General features: G+C 36.3%; 3 protein-coding genes across 4 annotated transcripts in view; 1 reads left to right on the top strand and 2 right to left on the bottom strand.

The window, feature by feature from the left end:
* The window catches only part of LOC142981521 (rabankyrin-5), a 47,788-nt gene that overhangs the window by 8,202 nt on the left and 15,776 nt on the right, over nucleotides 1-23,810 (bottom strand). The window lies entirely within an intron of this gene.
* Nucleotides 444-23,615, top strand: LOC142981524 (uncharacterized). Of its 2 annotated transcripts, none has more exons than XM_076127515.1 (5): nucleotides 444-496; nucleotides 11,403-11,570; nucleotides 19,887-20,060; nucleotides 21,212-21,368; nucleotides 22,191-23,615. In XM_076127515.1, the coding sequence occupies exons 2-5, from the start codon at nucleotides 11,516-11,518 to the stop codon at nucleotides 22,312-22,314; spliced, it is 510 nt and encodes a 169-aa protein (XP_075983630.1). In that variant the 5' UTR covers nucleotides 444-496; nucleotides 11,403-11,515; the 3' UTR covers nucleotides 22,315-23,615. The 2 variants fall into 2 exon arrangements, with proteins under 2 accessions (XP_075983630.1, XP_075983629.1); XM_076127514.1 differs by lacking the exon at nucleotides 444-496 and adding an exon at nucleotides 2,806-2,996.
* On the bottom strand, nucleotides 12,990-15,948 carry LOC142981522 (uncharacterized). Its single transcript, XM_076127513.1, has 2 exons — nucleotides 14,724-15,948; nucleotides 12,990-14,619 (listed from the first exon to the last, which is right to left on the bottom strand). The coding sequence occupies exons 1-2, from the start codon at nucleotides 15,929-15,931 to the stop codon at nucleotides 13,860-13,862; spliced, it is 1,968 nt and encodes a 655-aa protein (XP_075983628.1). The 5' UTR covers nucleotides 15,932-15,948; the 3' UTR covers nucleotides 12,990-13,859.

The raw sequence follows: 23,810 nt of genomic DNA, 5'->3' as shown, positions 1-23,810 counted from the left end.
TCAATTTCTCATTGTATTATAATGTCAACATTGTATTGAGTAATAAATTGTACCACATAAGTAGCACAGTACAGATAATTCATCATGCTTAGCATTTGTTACTTAACACAAATTCAAGGAAAACAGTCACGTATCGGAAGCATCTGAACAAATTGTCATCATTCACTGATTTGTAAGCAACCGTGGGGCTATGAAGTAAGCGAATCACCGACGGCGAACGATCTCATGAAAAACGTAGCCAATACAATGAATCACTGTAATTATTTATTGTTTATGATTCAGACTATTTTTGTTTTGTGAACAGTATCAGTCATGCTTCATTGTAGCATGTTGTTATTATCATATCAAATTGTTAAATTAGGTTTAGTTACCATATACAATGCTATCTCAACAGTGGATGCGAACTATTAAAACTAATTGCACAATTCAATCATTGGCCAGTCATTTATTGTGGGTTGAGTCAAACAGTCGTGTGTGGCAGTTTCAGAAAATTGGGGTAAGATTACAGAGTATAATAAAATTATGTTAATATCGGCTTCTACTATAATTCTGTGTATAATTATTTAAATAAAATCTAATTTACAACAAGCGTATTTAACTTATTCTGATGTGATAACACGCGTTACAAAATACAAAAAGTTTTGCAAAACTATTCGTATCGTAACTTAAAGACCGTTATTTAAATGTATTTACTCAAATTCGCTCACTTAAAGGCCTTAACCTTCGTACAAATAAATTAGTATAGGAGTCAACCTTCGTTCGCAGTGCAAGTTAAATTAAAACACAAGTGGCGGCTTGTGTTCGCTAGTGATTCGCGTCACATACACGCTTTAATAATACTTGATGAATTACAATACAACACTTTCTCGTTACATAATAAACCTGTGCCAATTTGAACACAAATGTAGAATGTTCCATTGTTGACAGTGCAACGGTCAATTATATTAAAAACCTGTATTTTTGTTCAACTTGTTGACGATTGTGTGTTCGTGATTTCAGTTATGTTTGAACAACTGATTCTGCGGTCGTATAATTATCATATTTGGTATTAACATTGAAATTATGTGTACAGAAAAGAGTATACAATTAATTAAAGCGCAAAAATATTTTAGTCTCTATTTGCCGTTATAGTTACGTATTTTTGCGCTTTTGGTGATTCTGTGTATAATTGTTCTATGTAGACAATACTAGCCAAGTTATGTATAAAGACGGAGCACCTTTCCACTCTTTTAAACCGACGCAAATCATCGTCATCCCTAATTGCTCTACGCGTTTCAGCATCAGTTAGCACTTATTGAGATAACTCAGTTCTCATCTTTCGTAGTTCGTTTGTAGCTCCATGAAATTCGAGACTGAGAACAATATCATTATCTACAGTGCCTGAAGATAGTTCCAGTACCTAATAAAAAGATTACTTATCATGTAGCGGAAGAATAAGAATGAGTTTTGATAATCTTGGATTTGCGATAACCTTATAAAGATTTGAAGTTCAGATGTCAGTCATTCTATCTAAACAAAAAAGTTGCCGGATCTAGTAAAATAGGACACTGACCTTAACTGAAAAAGAAATGTGACAAGAGTATCCAAGTGGCAACAGAAAACCTGTAGCTTATGACAAAGTCTAGAAAAATTACATTTTAACTCTACATTAGTCAACATGTTTTGAGGTATGTAAAATTTCTATTAGGGCTAGATAATAAATAAATTTCGAGTGGGCTGTTTATTTACTGATAAAAATATTAATGTTCGGTGAAATATTCTACTCCACGGTTATGTAGTTCGTAATATGTATTAGTTTGCCTTCCAGATAAAGTGCATATTACTTTCAAATGCATGCAATCAATTTGACGAAATCATATTGCACCGAGAATAATCATGAATATAAAATGCAAGGAGGTAGTACGTCGGTGAGTGTATCTTTGATCGAAGACGTCATCGGAAATACCTCCGCCTTTGCGATACAATCACGTACGATACTTTAATGCGAATAAAATAACTCAAGAAGTAATAGGATAATCGCTATTATAGAGATTCCATTAATTTATTGACACATGTGTGCAGCAAACGAATAGGATTCCTTAACAATGACAGATGTCTAGAGTCAATTAATGAATCTAGGTATATGTAAACATCTGATTAAAATATTTTTTTTTATAAAGCTTGACGATTGCTGATTGGTTACATTCACTATCAAAAATCCTAAGAGTTCGCTGCTTGAACTTCGTACTGCAAGTTTCTGCTACTTTTTAATGATATTGTGTATACGTGTATTCATAGTATGTGTATATGTTCTGATGTCACGGTCGAGTCAATTGGTCGATTGTCGAGTAGTAGTGGATCAGGTCGATGTCGACCGGATGATAGTGCTTGGAGTAATGATCTAATGTGTCGCGCGCTACGCTGACAGCGTAATATGCACCACGACAACCAACATCTCTATTCACCTGACAAACAATTTGTGACAAACGGGCTTAAGAAAAATATATACCGGAAAAATTAAGAATTTAATGGCAGAATCCACTTTACGTTTTGTGAAGCTGATAAAAATCAATTTAATTTTAATATAAAAGAAAATGCTTGAGTTAAGTATTACCGAAATGATAATTGAGTAAGAATTAATAAAAACGATTCAATAATCGATACATTTTATAACATTTCGGCAACCAAGAGACACTTTTCGCAGTTTGTTTCTCAAGATTGAACACGGTTGAGTTCAGTCAACAGCGATTAGGCAGCGTGCGTCTGCGCAGCTCGTGCCCTACGTCGCAAGTCCTTGCCTTACCGAGAAATGTCTGACTATTGTCTTGGCATTGGACCGTGGACGGCAGTCAGTCGCCGGCACCGCACCGAGGCACACGTGCACACGTCCAACATACGAACCGACACACGTGCTTAATTACGAAACGTGAAAACTGTGTGAAATATTTAATGAAAATATTTTTTATACAACCGTGGCCACAGTGTTTTGAATTATTGATATGTGTTGAAGTTGAGCAGTAAGTAATGCATTTATAAGTGTCAATTATTTCCTGAATTTGTAATACGTTGTCAAGAAAATCTGTGCGTAATGAAAGCTCGTAAACAATTTAGATATAAACGTTATCGGAGCTATTACCATAATCGTATCGTACGTTTACTTATTTATTAGACTTCGTTTGTTTACAAATAGAGCTCGCAGTAATCGTGACAATTTCTGCTTGTTTTAAGCCTAATAGAGTTTCATTGAAGAATTAGAGTCAATGTCACGTTGCAATATAACTCATTGAGATAGTAAATAGTATTCTCGACTAGATTTTGTGAGGAAGGTCAAGGACTAGATTATTTGAAACCACAATGGTAGAGTTGGCAAACAAAGCAGAAGCAAGTCAATAGAAGGTGTTTTTATAAGCTTTATAAGAAATTACAAATTAATTACTATTTAAAATTATAATGTTAATGACTGTTGGTTTACATGTACTGTCATAAATAAGTGCCAAGCTTGATATTAAGTACAGATGTTGAATATAAAACGCAGATGAGGATTCCTTATTTCTTAGAATTGTAAGATTTTATTAATATCATTAGCTTGTTTGATGAATAATACTCATCATTTACCGTTCATGACTCAGATTTCCCTATAATTGCAAAAAAAATGTATATTACATACAAACATTACAATCTTTTGTTTAGCTCTCCTCTCGATAGAATTCAATGGAATTAACTGTAATTAGATAAAAGAAACTAGTTTAAAATAAATGTATGTCAAGTCATTGTGTTAGTAAAGTTATCTTGAACAAAGTTACTTAACAAACAAGTTTAATTGTGAGTCTTGCCTCAGTTCCACTCTCGTTTAAATCGAGTTTACTATCAATTGATCAGTCACAGGTGGTCAAACTATAATCTAATTGTCAAACAAACGTGGGTATAGGTTCAATGTAAACATTTAATTGTTTTTAAACTTCCACGTATAGTTTATTGAAATGTTACATCTTTAGGCCTTGCGTTTTCCGAGGACCCAATTTTTTTAACTTAAGTTTCTACTGAGCCCAACCTGCAATTGGCTAGCGTGGTGGACTCAAGGCCTAACCCCTACCTCATTATGGGAGGAGACCCTTGCCCAGCAGCTGGACATTAATGGGTTAAATTTATTATTACCATACACATTAAAAAAAATGCATCCTCTGTAAAACGAAACCCTCAAGGTATCTTTTCAATGTTTTATTATATGCTTTTTTCAATCCTTTACAATGAAAAGTATTCAAACAAAGTTAAGCTTCTCACGATGCTGCCATTAACACGAATTCGTTTGGGTTTGTTAATAACATAAAACGGTTATGTAATATTTGCTAAATAGGCAACATAATAACCAATTCTGTTGTTGTCCTTGACATCACCGTAAAATTATTAACTTCAACCTAATATGAAATCAGCGGTCAAAGAAATTCTTGACCGATTACGTAAGAATGAAACACAAGATCTCTTTATTTATATCATTGATTTTAAATCGTACCAGTAGTTCTGAGATTAGCGCGTTCAAACAAACAAACAAACAAATGAACAAACAAACAAACAAACTCTTCAGCTTTATAATATTAGTATAGATAACAACATCAAATATTAAACTAAATTTATTGTTCTTAAAACAGACTGACGGTCGCGGTTTCTAACGAACACTACAATTTAAAATTATACCTCGACTTAATTTATCTGACGATTGATAAATCACGAGATAACAGATCTAAAAAGCCCAATAATGAAGGTCAAACTACATATATTATTATAGTATTACTGTTACAATATGAATTTGTTTGATTGCTTCCTAAAGGATATTGTTTTGAACGCTCTAGTACGTAAATTTCCCGGATATAAACAGGTGTAAAGGCAACTAATTGCTCTAATAATATATATATTTTCCACATTTTTTTTATCCATTGCTTAGTTCAATATTACTAAAGGCAGAGGGGATTGTACTATAAAGATTTCAAAGCCCTCTTTGTTTATAAAATTGGTAACAACGTGAACTTTGTTTCTCTATTTTTTGATAAGTTCAAGTACTAAGGATTGTTTAGCGATAATCAAATTAAATTAGCATACTCCCTGAACTTGAGGGTCAGTGGACAAGACACATTGAGTGAACAATCTGGAAGAGCGACATACAAACGACCATGCACCTGGCTGACACTGAGCCGTAATAAATGTAATACGTCACGTCACACTATCATTTCTTTGAAGTACTTTGAAGTAAATAGTCGACTGTCGGTCAGTGCGTCGAGGTCAAGGTAACTTGAATTATTTGTGAGGTGCTAAAGATGTAGCATCGAATTTTGATGGATGAATTCCAGTTAACATACAAAGGAATACAACAAAGACTGTATAAGTTCGTAGACCTTTTACTCGAGAAAAGAAGTTACGTGACTGATATAATATTTTGCCATTGTGACGTTTGTGAGATGGACAAAAATAATATTTTTGAACAAAACAATTCATTATTACGCGAGGCCATAATAAAGTGCTTACGAAAAAGATGAATGTCGAAAGATATGAAAATTATGTGCGACATTTATTAATTATGTAAATATTAACACGCAACCACCATTTCATTTACATACAAGCACATTTGCGATATAGCTCTGAAGTAAAATGTAGTCTTACTTCTTAAAGTTGCATAGGCACTTAAACTAGATGATTCATCAATTTATTATTGAAAAACTAGTAACAACTAGTTTTTTTTTTCACGGTCAATTGGGCGCCAGAGCCGTTGCATTTCATAGTGCAACAGTCTATCTATTCGGTATGTTATGAAATATATTTCAGTTTCAAATCGAACGTAAGGTTACGTTACTTATTACGTTGTGCATTCGTCAATGAAATATTTAGCGATTTGAAGTAATTCTAACGAGATACAAAGGAACGAATTGCAAAGTTTGACCTTCCAGTTGAATGTTTTTTTGAGCGCCGGCTTCATTCTCAGCGGCATGCTTGTGTAAATTTTTGCACAAGTCAACTTGTTTTAAAGTGACCCACTGCATAACAAATAAACTCGTCTGTTTTAGTTCATGTGTTACGCAAATATTTGCCAAATATTTTGGGTCCAATGACAATATTTTGACAATATTTATCGGTACAAAGTATTACAAAGTTCATGAAAGATCGAAATGAAATAAAACTGGGCAAGTTCGCACGTTGCTTCTCAAGATAAGCTTATTATTTAAAGATGTGCATGTAGGTTTGTCGAATGTCCTTAACACACCGCGCCCACATTTAGGCGCATGTGAGGTAACGGACAACGGTCACTCCGGTGCAATGTCGCAAGGCACGCGATCCCAAACCGGAATCATAAAAATATTGCATTCAATTACAAAGTGTTGTTGAAAAATGCAGCCAGGTTTTGCAATTAAGTATCAGTTTATCAGATGTCAGAGCTTACAAGAAAACTTAATTAAAATGTACGAACTTCATTACTCATATTAGACGTAGACAGTACCTATGCATTCTTGTCGTTATGATCAACCTTTCGTCATTGATACCTATACAAAATGTCACTCAGGTCATTTTTGAACAAAATAAAGGTCTTATTCTTCTATTTTTTATTAAAACTTGTTATTCATTATTTTTATTGCTGAGGTGTCTGTAATAAAAAAAGACAGGCTCCAATTTTAAAAAAAACTTAGGGTCAGATTCATTTTCAAATAACCTAAATTCTAGATAAAGTGACAACAAATCTATTAACACAACTGTCAAAACTAACCGATATTTATCCAGGAGTGGTGAAACCTGACCTTAGAGGCCTAAATAACTCAAAGTTACAAAGGCGTTCTATCGTTCTTGTATCCGTTTACACATTGATTGATATAAGTGCCTGTAATGTATCGGATACCAGGCAGTCAATCAAGTAAGGACCATCAAACTGTCCAATGATATTTAAAACCTGTTGATATTTGTGCGTAAGGACTTGATAATCCTGTTCACCTTGCATAAAACACTAGTGATACATTTTATACGTACAATAAAAAGCCTTTGATAACGCAGACGGTATACCAATTAGCTGTTAGTTTTAGCAACGTGTATTAAAATATATTATTTTCGTACGTTTTATGGCCACGTTCCGCGAATCCTTTTCAGCTATTAAAATGTTATGTAACCGTCTTCAAGATGTTATTATGTTATGATGATTTTTTTTTCTTTAAAAAATAATTAAGATACGCCAGATATTTCTTTACTTTAAGAAATAGAATTGCATTTGTTATTGTTACTCTTACCTTCAGTTTCTGAGGTACATTTAGTTTATCTATTCAATAGCGTTTAAACTCATATAAAAAACGCTATTGAATAGATAAACTACCGGTAAATGTACTCAGAAATCGGGGGTTAATGTCCCTACATCTTCACAAAATATATGATAAAAATAAGCAAAAGATACTTCTAAGCAAGTCTTAGAAACTTCTAACTACTTAGTTCTAACCAATTTTCTTGTGAAAAGGCAACTTTAAACCATTATAATAAAAAACCGCGAGTAATTGTAAACAGGGGTGTATTTACCCTAGGGCTAGAAGGGCTATAGCCCGGGGCGGCAGACCGTGAGGGGCGGCCCAGGGGCGGCCCAAGGGCGGCCGGCAGGCCGCCCCGACCGCTTTGGTTTGGACATTTGGAAAAGTAAAAAAAAAATTAAGACGTAAGGCTAGAACGCGCCTGAACCACCTTTTCCAAGTATGCAAGCCGCCCCTTGTTCTTGCCTGAACCGGTTGAACCGTGTATTTTTTTCCACCTCGGTTTTGTTATGTCTTAAGCAAGTCTGAAGCCAAAAAAAATATTTCAGTATTAAGCTTACGTCGCCCTGCGCAAGGTAATTTCTAGAAGTTCTAACATGTACCCGTCTATCTAGAAAAATTATAAAGTATGTAGGCATCGGGGCGGCGACGAAGCAGTGGAATAGAACAGAATTCATTCTGTTACGGCGCGACGCTTCTGAAGTGAAGTCAGACTTTCTTGGAACTAATAACTATCTTGGGTCTCGGTATGTTTCAATGTTGGTCGACTCGCGTTAGGTTAGGCGCGTTGTTTTTTCCACCTCGTGGGTCTGTATCTTGTCGTGGTGAGGGGGGCTTAGTAACACTGAAAAGTTGGGGAAACAGCGATCGCGAGGAGGAAAAATTTCTGTGTGTCTCCCTCTGCTTGCAGGGGACACAGGTGTGAGACAGGTGAGCCGTCAGTGGGATGACGGGCTCGGTGGGCACTCACACTGCCCCGAGCTGACGAGGAGCCAGGCCGCTGCCGCCCTCGTCAACCGTCGGATATCGTTAACCCGCCCATCCTGGGTGGGACCGAGGGCCCTGCTTTAACCGGCTGGGTCGCGAGGAGACCACCTCTGTGAAAATCCCGAATAACTCCGGCAGTGGCACCCCCTTTGGGGCCCTTGCGTGGTCAGAGTTCACTCGTTATGCGAGGGAATACCAGCTGCAAGCGGCCACTGGGGCACCTCCCGCCCTCCAGTGGTATAAGGGTCACTGAGGTGTGGGGCCTCTACCTCGGTGGACCGATAGTAGCCACCACACTCGCGGGAACTGTATGGATAATATAAATTTGAAAACGAACCCAATTGATGTAAGTGGGAGGGGCGAGAAGCCCCAACCTGAGGACATTGGGGGCAAGCAGCCCAGCAATTTTGACTGTGTAGTTCCGGAGGGTCGGAGCACGCCCACTTTTGAGCGACCCTCATCGGTGAGGACGAGGTCCAAGGTTGCTCGGGAGTCTAGTGTCGATTCCGACACTGGCTCCGACATGAGCGTGGTTTCGGATGCAACTCATCTATCCGAGAGCGGCCGCCTTTGACGGAAGAACGACCGCGCCACACATCCGAGGAGTCGGATGGGGCGAGAAAGAAAAAGAAAGCGCCGGGGAAGCGAGTGTCAGACAATGACCCCAAGGACAAAACCGCCATCCAGCTGGCGGACACCATCCTCACCAACCGTGAGGCATTGATAGAAGTGGCCGACAAATCCAGTCACCTCAATGGGACATTTATAAAGTTCCTCAAAGACGCTGCCAGGAACATCAAGCTGGCAGTGTCGTTCTCGAGCAGGCAGTATGCCACGAAGGAGAATCTGGTGCTTCAAGCCCAGAATCGGTCGAGGTCGATTACATGCAGCGAGAAATCGCTAGCTCGAACCCTCGCATCCGTCGACCCCTAGTGGCGGAGAAGAAGGCAGGTGCACTTCCCGTGCCCGCCACTAGAGCGGTAAAGGCAACGGCTTCAACCCCCGCGCCACAAAAGCCAGGGGCAGCGTCATCAGTTGCGCCGGCTAACGCATCCGCCACGCCACTGCCACCGCCACCGCACCGCAGCTCACAGGTCCCCGGATCAAAGCGAAGCAGGGTTAACAGCCGCAGCCCTGTGCGGTGGCTTGCAAACCACCGTCCACTAACCCGACGGCTGCCAATGAGTGGTAGTTCGTCGGGTAAAACAGCTAGGCAGCCAAGGCGCCCAAGGTTACGGAATCCGACAGAAAGGGCAAGAAAAAGAAGGCGCCCAAACTTCGGGCTCCAAAATCGGCTACAGTGATTATCACGCTGCAGCAGCAAAAAGCGGTGTGACCTACAGAAACGTTATTGGGGACGGGAAAGCCAAAATAAACCTGGCCGGCATTGGAATAGTCCGCTTCGGAGTTGCGGCTATGCACTAAGGGAGCTCGAACGATCGAGCTCCAAGGGAAGTCATCAGGGAGAACACCGTCCGAGTGTCCAGGCCCACAAAGACCGCGGAACTGAGCATTAAGGGTTTAGACGATTCTGCCTCCCTACAGGACGTGAAGGTCGATTAAAGCCGATTTAATCAATGAAATTAAAACGAATTGGTTAAAAATTAAAAATCAATTTCAGTGTTCTTTCATTCCTTGATGGGGCGGAAAGCTGCAGGAGCCCGGGGCGCGCCATCTTAAAATACGCCTCTGATTGTAAATAAAGCAACTCAGTGTTGCAATTGTGCAACTGTTGCATTTTCATGGTGTGACCAGTGAGACAAATGTTTTGATAATACTATTTCATGGTTGAACACAGCGACATACGCAACTAGCTCAATGTTGTAATTCTTTTGCCTCGGCGTTTCTTTGTCGAACTCGTTTAACTGCACCAATTAGGTACGACTTCGACTTAGTTATATAAGTCCGAGTTATGGTGCCCAGTCCTAAGTACGACATATTTAAAAGTGAGGAACTTGCTTTATATAATGCGTTACGCGTATTGATGAGATAATTATAGACGTAAAATATTAATAAATCATTCGCCGTATGTATTTATTAGTGCTGCCCACGTACATGCTCACCGTGTCAATGTATTGAAACATTGAATTAGTAGAAGATTGACATGTCATACAACTAGTTCAGTAAAAAAGGCATTACGTATACATAAAGCTTAGAAAAATATTTTTATCTGCTTAGAGTTCTTAATCATCTTCCAGAGATAAAATTAACATTTATTTAAGATATATCGAGATATTATTAAAATTTATAAATACATAGCATAATTTTATAAATATCTTATAGCGACATGAGATACTTCGAGTGCAAAATTAAATGACGCTTGAAAGAACCAGTTGCGAGCCGGTCACTGCTCAAAGTATACAATTAAAGCCTGCTTGTAATCGAAGTTGCTGCTTTAGATTATAATTTTCTCAGGAAAAATGTTTTTCCTGAGAACAAGTTTCAAGAAATATCGCTTTATATCCACTAAGGAAACGGGTATTAATTATATTAGTCGTCGTCGCTGGCGCCGTTGAAATAATTCTATAACCTAAAGTTTGTTCGATAAATAAACAGAGTTTTGGTAGAGTCGACTTATTACAGGCAGTTTTTACTCCACACCTCTACCGGCTGAATGAGTGCATGTGATTGGTCGAAAGCCAACCCTAGACCGGGGGAAAGGCCGCAAACAACCGTGTCAGGACCTTGAAAATAACACGACTGAGCCAATTTATTTACAACGCAATATTACTGAACGTGTTACAGCACCGAATCGGTTTTGAACTCGAGTGCACCGTTCACACGGCCGGACGTCGGCCGGTACTGGTTTTTTAATACTGATGTTAAACACAAGATTAATTTGATCAGGAAATTATCAAGTTACTTGAATCAGCAAAATAACCGCAGTTTCCTTGCAGTGTGACACATTGGATTAAAGTGTTATTGTCAGTCTGACTGGCGAAGTACATGCGGGTGTGAACGTACTTTTAGGACTGGGCATTTGTCTGCTTTAAATTAATAGTCGTCAGGTGTTGTTAATACGATAGTCGTTTAAGCACATGTTTAGGTCAGTGAATGTCTCCAATATCCTTAATATGTTCGAAATAGATTGTTATTTTCAGACTATCAATATAGGAGAGATTTGATTTGAATAAAACGATAGACTAACGTGTCGATTAATATTTCCAGATCCTATGTATGGCTGTGACACCAAAGACCTACGAGAACCTATTTTAAGAGAAAATAGAACGAAAGAAGTTCCGAAGATAAGCAGAAGATAAATTGTCAGCAAAAAGACAAGTATGGAGCAGAGCCTACTAGCCGTGGTGTACGTAGTCCTGTCCTTGATAACAACAGGTTTGTACACCTCACCGATTTTTATTTATACACGTAACGAGACTTCGCGAATTTCATCGCCAATATTACACAAGCCGTGGAAGATGTGCGGATTAATGTCATACTAACCTAGTTTGCATTATAATTCAAATATCACGCAATCAAACTAAGTAACTAATGAGCTGTGAAGGCAGAATACAAATCTATGACCAAGTCTTTGCATTCAGAAGTGTTCTTCAAATATAAGTTTCCAGTCACGACTGTTGCGTGGGTCCTAAGTACAGAGTAAAAGGGAAATATTCACGCTCAAGCCAGCACTAGCAGTTTTCACGAGTGTTATGATTTGCTCGCCCGTGATTATGTATGTGGAAGTGTTCAATTTACTTCCTACGGTCGGTGGAGTGTTATAAAACCGTGGTTTGTTGAGAGCCGTGGAGCAGGGAGCTGTTTCATTAACACGGACTATCATGTGGTCGTCAACATAACCGACACTTTGAAGTGGCATGTTTTGTTCTACTACCAATTTTACATTAAGATATTAAATATTTATGTGAATACACGGTAAAGGGAATTTAATAACAATCTTCTTCAGATTTATTAAGGTTTTATCACAATGTTTTTACAAAGACATGATGTTATTTTGACAAAGGATGCGCTCATACTCGTATTAGTATGGGCTCCGTGTATTTTGTGTCATCGAACCCATTTTACCAGTCATCACACACCATTTATAGAACGACTAATCAAGAACCAATCATACTAAAAAATCAAATAAATAATAACTTCGAGGTATTTAATTACTATTGCTTATCTCACTGTGTGGAGTTAAGTTTTATGGGTGAAGGAGTATATAGACAAATAGCATTGAGATTATACGCAATCATCTTTATCAGAATGTTAGCAGTTAATATAGCATTTGCGCAGATGATACTGCAATGAGCAAGAATGTGGGCGTGTAAATAAACTATCGAGTAATCGTACCTATTCATAATAATTTTATAGATATTTATCATTACGTACTGAGTAATCATTGCAAATACTAAAGTACATTACCGTAAATACCATACAATTTAACGACTTAAAAGTGTTTATAAAGGTTGAAGAAGAATAAAGAAAAACATCCTAACCACTACAGTATATAATTTACAGAATAAGTATTGATCATAAGACAGATGATCAACTCGGATTATAATAATGTACACTTGAAATGTTGTGTTCTAAGAACGACACAGCGATGGTACAAAAGATAGCCTATTATATGGACAGGGGCACATTGTTAAAGTAATGTGTAGGTAGTCTAGTAATGATGTTGAACCATTGTTCGTTATCAATAAGGAACAATAAACATATACCAACGAACCGATCAGTGGGATAGAAAAGTATACTGTATTCGAATCAGTTAACTGCAATAGCTAAGTTTAGATGTGAAGTGGTGACAACTTAAACGAACATTAGTAAACTTTAGCAAAATTAAAAATCTGTGAACATATGAATCATTCATTAACTTCGACTGCCTCTGTGGCGCAGTGGTTTATGTCGCCACGCCGCAACCATTGCGTCGGGAGGTCGTAGATTCGACTCCCACACGGGACAATTATTTGTGCGATTCACAAATAATTGTTTCGGGCTTGGTTTCACTTTGTGTCCGTTGTTTGTGTGTTTGAAAAGTTTCCGAGACACAAGAGCAATTTTCAATTCGGAAGTTGTCTTTTTTTGAAAGAAAAGGAAAAGAAAGATTAACTTACGTATAGGAAATTTTTGAGAAAAAATTGCAATATAGTTGCAATCACAGTGACGAAGAAAACTTCGTCTCCTAAAGATGTCACGTCTAGAATCAGGCTCGTATTATGACACGTTATGTAAACAGATTTCAAGATGTGTATTTATGTGAATCAATTCTTTTACAACGCAATATTGTTATGACTCAGTAGTTATTGAAATTTGCACTTCTAAAGAAATACGACTTGAACAAACTAACTAATGGATTTACAAGTAAATTTACATTTTGATAAAAAAATCATTCGACATCATTATTATCTGTAGTTACTTATAAGTTTATTGCTATTTACGAGCAAACATCCTTGAATTAGTAAACAAAACAATCATGCATCAACAAGTCTTGATTTAAATTTCCTTGCGACAGAAAACAGTTAATTTCGGCTAAGTGATAACAATACAAAAGTTACTGATGCTGTATGAAGCGAAAATCGTACTTGAGTTATATCAGTCCTATTTCAAACTACAAGATGGAATTAAGGACATTAAAATAATAGTATAATCTTTTTAACGATTATATTTATAACCTTTATGTTAATAGTTAGTCTGTCTCACGACACCACTGAACAAATCATATAAAATTAGCGAGAACAAGGCAATCGGAGCTACCACGGCTACCAACCTATATCCAGATATAGGGTTTCGGAAATCATAACACAAAGAGTAGAAACGCCTACCTTTTGCCAAGCATAATGAACCTGGCTCTCCTGGTTGGTAAATGTTTTTTCCTGAATCACATTGCGGTCCGTTCTCAGCTTCAAAAGTATATCTAGTGACCAACCGAGCGACGAAACCTAGTGTACTATTACTTTTATCATCTAAAACGTCCCTCATCCATTTACTTCTATATACCTTACTTAAAATATCGATATCTGACATTCTTAAAGAGTAATTAACGTTGGTAGACCAATGTTTTTCGTGGGTAATATTCAAGGTTTTCTGTGGGTATAGGACGATGCCTAGGTCAGCTAAAAAACCTGGTGTCGTTATGTTGTCAATGAAATCTTCTATCATTGCTTGATGACTTATAAAACCGCAGAAAAACTTGGTACTGATTGTGAACGTTGCACCGGGTGCAAAATTGCATACCACTCGAACATTTCCCATTACTGATCTAGCATATGCACAACCTATTTTACTTGTTTTCGCCCATAAAAGCTGAACAGTATTGTAGGTGGCTGGTGTTATATGGCCGCACTCTACATCTGTAGCAGTCAAATCTTGTGCAGCCATTCGAAACCATGTGTATAGGCAACCAGTAAGGGCATCGAAGAAACATCCACGTCGTGGTATACTGTCAAAAAATATAATATGTACTTTTATATACCTATGTATTTATAATGATTTACTTGTTATTATTCTTATCTACTTTCACTTGACTAAAATATTAATATTTACCATTTGGATAAAATGTCATTTTCATCATCGCTCATACAGCACTGTTTAGCGTATTTAGTGCATTCTAGTTGTGCTACTAACTCATCGTCGAGAGACGAACAGGCACTTGGACCTGGTAGACATTGATGAAGCCAGGCTGCTGCCATATTTTGCAAGTCGGTATCGTATATTACTTGTCTCATATTCGCTGCGGTAGGTAAATGTCGGTATAATTTTGTGCCTCTGTTAGCTACTCGATTTCGCATTGAATTCAAATTATTTACTAATTTGACACGTTGCATCATAGTCGGAGTAAACACCTTGTATTTGCGTGTACACAATTTAGAATTTACCATTTCTGGGAACAAACAAAGTGTATGATCGCCATAACAGGGGTCTGCAGCACACCATTTATTCATGGCTTGTGAGACGGGTATGTTAGCTTCTTTAAGAGTCTTTTCTTCATTTTCCGTGTTTTCTGTTACCTTTTTAAGCTTTCCTTTGTACGTTAGAAAGACCTCGTCATTTGTTAATTTCTCTCCTAATTCACCATACAAGATGGGGAGATTCCAACAAGGTATGTTGTCAGGGACGTACCAGAAAACTTGATTTTCGTACAGGTTAATATTGTCACCAATCAAAGTTTCGTTTTCTGGTGAAAGTTGGCTTCCAGCTGGTTTTAAATTGTAAAAGTCAACTAACACTTTTTCCTTGTTTGAGTTCTCTCCATCAGTAATATTGCGAATAAAATTAGTTTCATTGTCTTTAAGTGCAGGGAATGTTTGCATATCTTGACTTCGTACATATCCTGGTGATGTTGGTTCATCGTAAAGATAAACATAATCTTTTAGTAGGTCTAAAAAAGAATTCGATCTAAAATCGTTTGCTTTTCTTTCGTATTCATTTTGGTTGATTTCAGAATATTCAGAGTCAGAAATGAGTCCGCCTACCATTGCGATATTGTCGTCCGCATCAGAATCGTAGGCATCTTCATTAGAATTTACAGTCTGTAGCTTAGTCACGTTTGTAGATTTCCAGATAGTATCTTTTTGTAGCTGCTCACTTCTTCTCAATACTGTTATAATAGTAGAATTTTCATTTTGATTTTTTGTGTTACGATCATCATCGTCTAGAAAATAATCTTCTCTGACACTTAAGCAACATAGAATATTGCATGATAAAAGAATAAGCACGAGCCGCATTGCGTTGATTACTTTTAGTTTTAACATAAAATATCATGTTTCTAAGCCACCTCGATTTATTTTAAAAGAATATATGATCTATGAATACTATAGCTGTAACGCTTAAGGCGTATTTAATGAAATTATGAATAATTTTATTATTTCTAGACGAGATCCGAACAATCCGAGATCTTTTCTCTAGATCTAATACTATTTGAGCGAGGCGACGTAGAAGACAAATAGTATATGACGTAGAGACCTAGTAGAACAATTTTCAATATTAACACAGACCTTGACAACAATAATATTACTTAACCTTGTCAATTGAGTTTTATAACCTGTACAATTATGGAATAACATTAAAGAACACAATAATCCAAAGTTCGTTGCCCGATCTTTAGTTTTATAACTTTATATTATCTCACACTAACTCGGCTAACTTCAATTAGTACTAAACAAATAATTAAAATATATTGAAACGCAACATGATTAAACAAAGATGATATAAGTAAGCTTTTGTTAACAATAATTATAGACACTTGGTTGTCAAAGGTTTGCTTCCAAGAAAGAGCGTTCACCGGCGCATGCGTAATGCGGACCTGCGTGGGAGTTGTAACAACCAAACTCTGACTCATACAAGTATTATACAAATGAGATAAAATAAAATGGTTCAAAACCGATACTTAGGTGACTAAAGCACGACTTACTCCGTAGCGATGATGATAAAATTTACTCCTAGTTATGAACGGTTACACGAGATGATAGTTTAAAATCTGGCCAATTGTTAACTAGCTATCATTTCAGGCGTATTTTCCAAAAGCAAACATGTGTTTTACAAGTCAATGACCTCGCCGTATCAAGGAGATCGTGACTAACATATTCAGTTTGTTAGGTACAGTCTTGTGTATTATGTACCTAATTACGTCTTATTACTTAATGTAAACCACGTTAATATATGGACTGAATTTTTAGACAAATGCATTGTAGCATAATACTTATCTTCATAATGGACTTCGTTTTGTTTTTTTTTTTAAGAGTAAATGTTTTAATTATAGCGTAACGCAGTAAAGTAAGACTAATTGATGTAACGTTTGTTTAGTCATTAGTGCATTGTTTAATTAATACTAGTGCGAACAGCTACAGAACTACAAAGCGAATCTATACCAATATTAAAAAGCTAGAGAGTCCATGTATTTGGTTGCGATAATCTCAAGAACTAATATTGCAATTTTAGTATTAGATGAAGTAGCTCTCAGGAGAAGCGAAGTATCGAGATTCAACTATCAAGCTCACAACAATAAGAACATTTAATACTAATAGGAAATTGTCATCTCACATTGTTACGAACTTAATAAGCATTATATTCGCACAGTCCTATTCAGTTCCATTAGTTAGCACGCGTATAACATATGAGGATGAGTCATGCCCACCCGCAGTGGCAAGATATTTGTCCAATACACATTATAAGTGCATTCCTAAGCAAACGCAAGACGCACAATATTCATTATTCAGCTATTGATATAAAGATATTAATCAAAATTTGCTTAGTATTTGTCCCAATTATCATGTTGTTTAAATTGTTTAAGTTAATAAACAGATGCAGGAGGACTTATGACGTGGTTTTCCGGTTTGAATTACTTAAGCATTTTTCATTCATCTAGTTCATTTCACATACATATTTATAAGATACTAGCTGACCCGCGCAACTTCGCTTGCGTTACATAAGCGTTAAAAATTTTCCCCGTTTTTGTAACATTTTTCACTGGTACTCTGCTCCTATTGGTAGTAGCGTGATGATATATAGCCTATATAACCTTCCTCGACAAATAGACTATCTAACACTGAAATAATTTTTCAAATCGGACAAGTAGTTCCTGAGATTAGCGCGTTCAAACAAACACACAAACAAATAAACAAACAAACAAACTCTTCAGCTTTATAATATTAGTATGGATTGAATAGGTTAGAAAACAGCACAAAATCTGTCAAAATCAGATTTGTACAGCTAACCGACATAGGTGACATAGGCTAAAAAGTTATTACAATTCTAGAAAAGGCGTTTGTTTACGGCAGATACAGGTGGTATCCGTTGCACTGACTTTACACTTGGCAGGTAACAGCCTAATAGGTATATAGGTACTAGTACAAAAGTACTGCGGAAAAGAAAAGCCCGCAGACCTTTTTACCACACAAAGTAAGTAAGCATTGAATAATACGTATCCATTGTCGATTACCAATTAACATCGAAGGAATTCGCAATTACGTAAAACGTGGAAACAAACTTGGAATAATGGTTAATTATGCGAAGTGTGTCACTTCATGCGAAACAACGGGCACGGCGGGTCACAAATACATTAACATGACATGACTACCAAAATTATTATAATACGTTGTTATGTTATTTGGGTAATTGTAGGGACATAACAAGGTTGACTGGTAAGATCGCGTGAATGGGTATACGCATTCAATCACATTTTATTTTGAATAATATTTGATATAAATAGGAGACAAGCATTCGGACACAAGCTGTCGATAAAGAAAATTATATACCAGCTGAGAACCTTATCATAATCAACAGGAACTAGATCGACTTTCAAGGGCCTTCCGTATTCTTCAAGGAATAAGTATATTTTTCCAAAAACCGATTTGTTTAAACAGAACTACGCTCGTAAAACAGCAAATGTTGCAATCGTTTATTCAGGCCTAATCATAATAGTAATGACCCTGCACAATACAGAATTAAGTTATCAATCATAATCTGTGCTGTAATGCGGTATGATTGAGTTCACAAGGTGACTTGCCAAATAATAGGTCACTCTGTCAACTGTTACTGTAGTCTGTTACGCACATTAGCGTTTTGTATTGTAAGTGTAGCATCACGAATGTGATTACAAGCGTGGGCGAGGTAAGGACAAATCGTCATAATGAGAGTATGTTTATTAGAAGTAAGGTTAAGACACAATGATGGGTCTAGTACATCTTTATAAAGCACGTGGGAAGAAGCAGGCCATGTATGTTCTCGCATGTTAAATGAGTATATTTTAAAAGGAATATTCATGTTGGTTACTTATAAGATCAAAATGTTATGGTCAATTCGCTACCAAATTTTAAGCGACATTGAAGTATTTCTTATGCTAAATTTATTAGCTACATGACGTTGATGGTAGTAACTATTAAAATTAATTGTTATTGAAATAACAGGTTCGCATATGAATGTTAAGTTTCTCAATGGTTTAGGAAAATCCTTTTGTCGATAAATCTGTTTACAAACCCTATAGGCATTAGGGTCCCAACAACACGTCGTTAACCTCGTTGAGGAAATGCAAGGCACGGTGTCAACACGTCTTACAAATATTCTGATTTATTACTCTGCAGTAAGACTACCTGCAATTTAAGACCGAGAGAAGGACATCTACAACACAAGGCTTGTAAATATTACTAAGAATATAAGTGGTCAACAATACCAATATTTAACAAATAAATAAACATAACTTATGCAAATACTGAGGAAGGACATTCAAAGCCTTTTTCACAAATGTTTTTCTTACGATTTCCTTATTTGAATTCTGATTGTCATCGGATATTGTGATGCTAACGTAAACAATACGTACCTTAATTATTTTATGTCGTTTATTTAATTTAGAAGGACGCTAAAGTTTACGTTACGAGCACGAGTAAATATTTTATAAGTACGCGGTGGTTTAAAATAGCTTGTTTACTGCATAATGCATTATATGCCTGCGGGATTCTGTCATCCATGACTAATCTTTAATCCTTAACGTAATTTACATAATTGAAATGTATAGACATGTTTTATCTACTGACATCTTTACATGATGAATAACTTTACGATTTGACGGATAACATTTCGTCAAAACGCTAAAGTTACTCTTTAAATTAAACTTATTAGTCGCTGGGAAAAATCTGCTATTATCTGCTACCCTGTAATTATATCGATATGTTGTTTTTCTTACTTATAACTTAGTCTGTATGTTATTTCCAGGAGTATCATCCCTACAGTGCTACCAGTGCCTGATCAACCCCCCGCCGGGCCACTACTACAACACGACGAAGCGGCTCTGCGTGCACTTCGACCACTCGGACAAGTTCATCGTCGACTGCCCCTACTCTACCATGTGCATGAAGCAGGAGTTCCATCTTGATATTCAAAATGGAGGTGAGTAATAAAACTACTTGAAGGCATATACACTATTCTGCTGTAATGACTTGAGCTGGGAAGTATGAGGAACTGATGATACCGCCTAAGATTCAAAGATTTTCTAGCCTTACTCGTGAAAATATTTTTTTTTCGTTTCTTATCATTTGCACAGTATAGTGTACATTTCAATATTTTGTTATCGTTTACACTCTTATTTTTGCACGACATTAGCAGTTTAAATAGTGTCTATGAATAGTACATAAGCTTGACTTTTGACTCTATACTTTCGCGCATTAGGTATCCTACTAAACAATGCAGAACATTATACATATTAGCATGTGTTGCGATTATCTTATGACCCTAGTCTAGAACCATCACGACTAATTTCTCCAAGAAAACCTCGACTCTATTTTCTACATCTTTTCTTGTACGCTCACTTTGTGGCGAATAGTAATTTATAATTAGTTTTATACGGCACTTGTTATTTTAACTTTCAACACAACAAAATTAATTATGTAAAGTGAGAGTTGGAGTAAAACTTATACGTAATATGAATGACACTTGAACATTAAATAACTGATTTACTTTAAAATAGATAGCGTACATAGTAGACCTATATTTTAAAACATGGCGATAGCTGTATTTACGGTTGTGAAACGGACACTAAGTAAATAATATATTATACGGAATATTCTCGCCGCATTTTCTCTAGTAAGTAGTAAAGTATGAAAAATGTATTTTTGCTTTGGAATTACATTAACTATAATGAGTTTTTGTTTCACAATCTCAACCACCATCTGTCAAAGTTGCCACATAACTTGGACACCAGAAAGTAGGCTTTCGAAAAAATCTCTATAGAAGTTGCGAAATGAACGCCCGCCCGTTTACTTTCAAGGTTTTTGACGTTGAAATTATTAGGGCAGATCACAACAATTAAAGCATAATAAATATCTGGTAAACCTTCAAACTTAAAATTGTACGATGTAATTGTGTCAATTGGTTTGTGGAGGTTTATTCTGTTTTTGGGCTCTAGGCTATCCAGATGGGCAAGGAAGTTTTTAGCAACCGAAATGGAAACGTGTTTTTACCGAATGGCCATTATTTCAATGCTCTTTTCGTTATTAGTAAATGTTTTACGACTAAATTGTTTTATCTTTGTAAATTTCCAGTAAGAATAAACGGCGTACTTCGCGACTGCGCGCCTCAGAAGCACGAGTACCAGGACTACAAGAACGGGAGGTGGTCACCAAAGATGGAGATCTTAGAACCTTACGTAGAAGGCTGTGAACACGTCGACGACAAGGGCGAGAGGAGTACACCTACAAGGTAATGACGTCATAATACACTTACTCAAGTAATTAATTTAAAAAATATAAGGCACACATCATATGTACATAGACACGAATAGCATACAGCCTTTCTAAAAAGAAAAGTGTTGTGCCTAAAAAAAAATATGGTAACATTTATTTTCTTGCTACAGTAAATGACAGTATACGTTAGGAATTTGTACGTGTAAATGAAGTAAAAAACATTTGGTAGTTTTGCTAAGTCTGGAGGTTTACAACGTACGTCTTTCGACTACAAATCAGGTGATAATGATATCATACGGCCAAATCTCAGAGAGTAATCCCTAAGTTCATACAAAACACATATTTACATGCAGAGATACGTCATTTGTTTGCACAGTTTATACTGACGGAATTAAAATCCCTATGCAAAATATTTGTATAAAGCAAGGAGCACGTGTAAAGATTTATTTTTACTTGGTTTCATAGTGCAAGTTTACTTTTGTGTGTTTATACAATGCACCTATTACATAGTCTGGACAAACTATTCGTTGTTTATTCACAAACGAAGCTATGGTGTATTGAGCAGCATGTTTCCTTTCAATATATTACGCAGCAGAGAATAGGAGAGACTTTTAGCCCATTGAAGAGGGCGGTTTCGCCGCATTATCTTGAGTCAATTCATTAATTCATTTATGACAAAATATTGTCATGTTAATAAATAAGGGTGAAGACACTGGCATCTGTAACAAAGCTTCGGCTAGCATAGATGTCAGGACAATGTGTGGATATTGTAACAGATTTAATGTCAATAAAATATTTTTGTTTTTTTTTTATTGAATTTGTTTTATTTTGATTCCAGATATTGCTATTGTCGGAAGGACCTGTGCAACTCGTCGCCGAGCACGAGCCACGAAGGCTACACCGACATCATGGGCGTCATAGTAGTATTCAATCTAATGAAATACATCAACAGCCTTAGGTAGTAACGAGTCTCCAACTGTTAGGAATAAATGTACTATGTAAAGTTGCCCAGCAACTTACTCGCAATCATTTGTGATATCAAAGGGTATAGTGATTTTTTAATTTAAGTAAAACAATCTTTATACCTTCAGTATTTAATTTGTAAATAATTTTTGGCGTTCAGAAGTTATTTATTGATCAAATATACTGTTTGACGTATATTATTAAGGTCGAATCTCTGTGTATATACGGGCTTGTGTAATCATTGTAATTTATTGTGTATTTACATAAATATTTATGTCATATTTTCTTTCTTTCAATATGCCATTATAAATGACTAGATAACATTATTAATATTGAGCACGAATTGTGTATGCGATGTATTTCTATTTTGCTTACGCTTGTAGTCAAAGTTTGTTCCAAAATAATTCATAAGAAAATGAGAAAATTCTTTTGCCTATGGTAGCTGGTAAATTGAAAAAAGCTTAAATTCGAAAAATTGAAACATATCTATAAGTGCAGATATTACTAAGTTAATTTTGACAACACATAGGAATCTGTTTACAGATAAATATTGGAATATATATTATTGTAGAAAACATATGCTTATTAACGTCATAGACTCGGCAACTATTATTTGGACAACAAAAGAATGATAAACACGATTTTATGGTTTACGCAGAATTCAGAACATAGAGTAGCTCAAATATTTGTAAGCAGCAGCAACAAAAGACCTTACATAGAATTATCGATATTAGCAGAGTTTGTTGGCAGTTGTTACAAATCGTTTTTTTACTATATTATAAGTTTGAATGGTTTTAAATTCCTAATACTTATGACAACAAGTTACAGACATGAAAAGAAGTTTATGAATTCGCTGTGTGACGAACGTATAATGGCAGTGTATGAACACTCATATTCGAACTAATCTAGTGAGACTAGGATAGATAGGGGTTTCGAATCCCTACAAAGGCAACGGGATATTACCACGAGTTGGAAATGTTATCGCCACACCAGTGCGCTTTTATTTGCATCTTTCTTCAAGGAATGACATAGCAAATACAGCAAAAGTTTGCTTTATGGCATTCAATACTATATTGCGAGAGACAATTTATACACTGAAGACGGAATGGAAATATAAAAGCGCACTAGGGTGGACATAATGTAGCTAAACATAGCTGTGATTTTGCCTAGTGTGTATCACATGAAATACTTATGTTAAAATAAACGTTATAGTGATTAAATGTATTTACTATGTTTCATTTGCATAGCATTACATACAATAAAGAAAGACATACTAAAACAAAATGAGTTTTACTTCAATGAACATTTGTGCACATATTTTGTTCCCCGTAAAATAGCTGCTGATTTGTAGAAGAATGCCCCTATACCTCTAGAAGGTTTTGTTTATTGAACATTCTGAGTCACTCTAATAAGAGATTAGCCGCAAAATAACATTACTAGATTGGATGTACTACAAAAATTGGGACTACAATAACTCAATTACATCCTTGATTAC

The sequence above is a fragment of the Anticarsia gemmatalis genome, chromosome 20, assembly GCF_050436995.1.
Source record: "Anticarsia gemmatalis isolate Benzon Research Colony breed Stoneville strain chromosome 20, ilAntGemm2 primary, whole genome shotgun sequence".
Lineage (NCBI taxonomy): Eukaryota > Metazoa > Arthropoda > Insecta > Lepidoptera > Erebidae > Anticarsia > Anticarsia gemmatalis.
Note: the sequence above shows the minus strand (reverse complement) of the source record. Positions and strands in the feature narration are given on the sequence as shown.

Excerpts from the sequence above, each read along its gene's own strand:
- LOC142981524 (XM_076127515.1), top strand. The coding sequence starts at position 11,516 with ATGGAGCAGAGCCTACTAGCCGTGGTGTACGTAGTCCTGTCCTTGATA. Across the intron at positions 11,571-19,886 it reads CCTGTCCTTGATAACAACAG|GAGTATCATCCCTACAGTGC; the intron begins GTTTGTACACCT and ends TGTTATTTCCAG. Across the intron at positions 21,369-22,190 it reads GAGAGGAGTACACCTACAAG|ATATTGCTATTGTCGGAAGG; the intron begins GTAATGACGTCA and ends TTTTGATTCCAG.
- LOC142981522 (XM_076127513.1), bottom strand. The coding sequence starts at position 15,931 with ATGTTAAAACTAAAAGTAATCAACGCAATGCGGCTCGTGCTTATTCTT. Across the intron at positions 14,620-14,723 it reads AATGACATTTTATCCAAATG|TATACCACGACGTGGATGTT; the intron begins GTAAATATTAAT and ends ATTTTTTGACAG.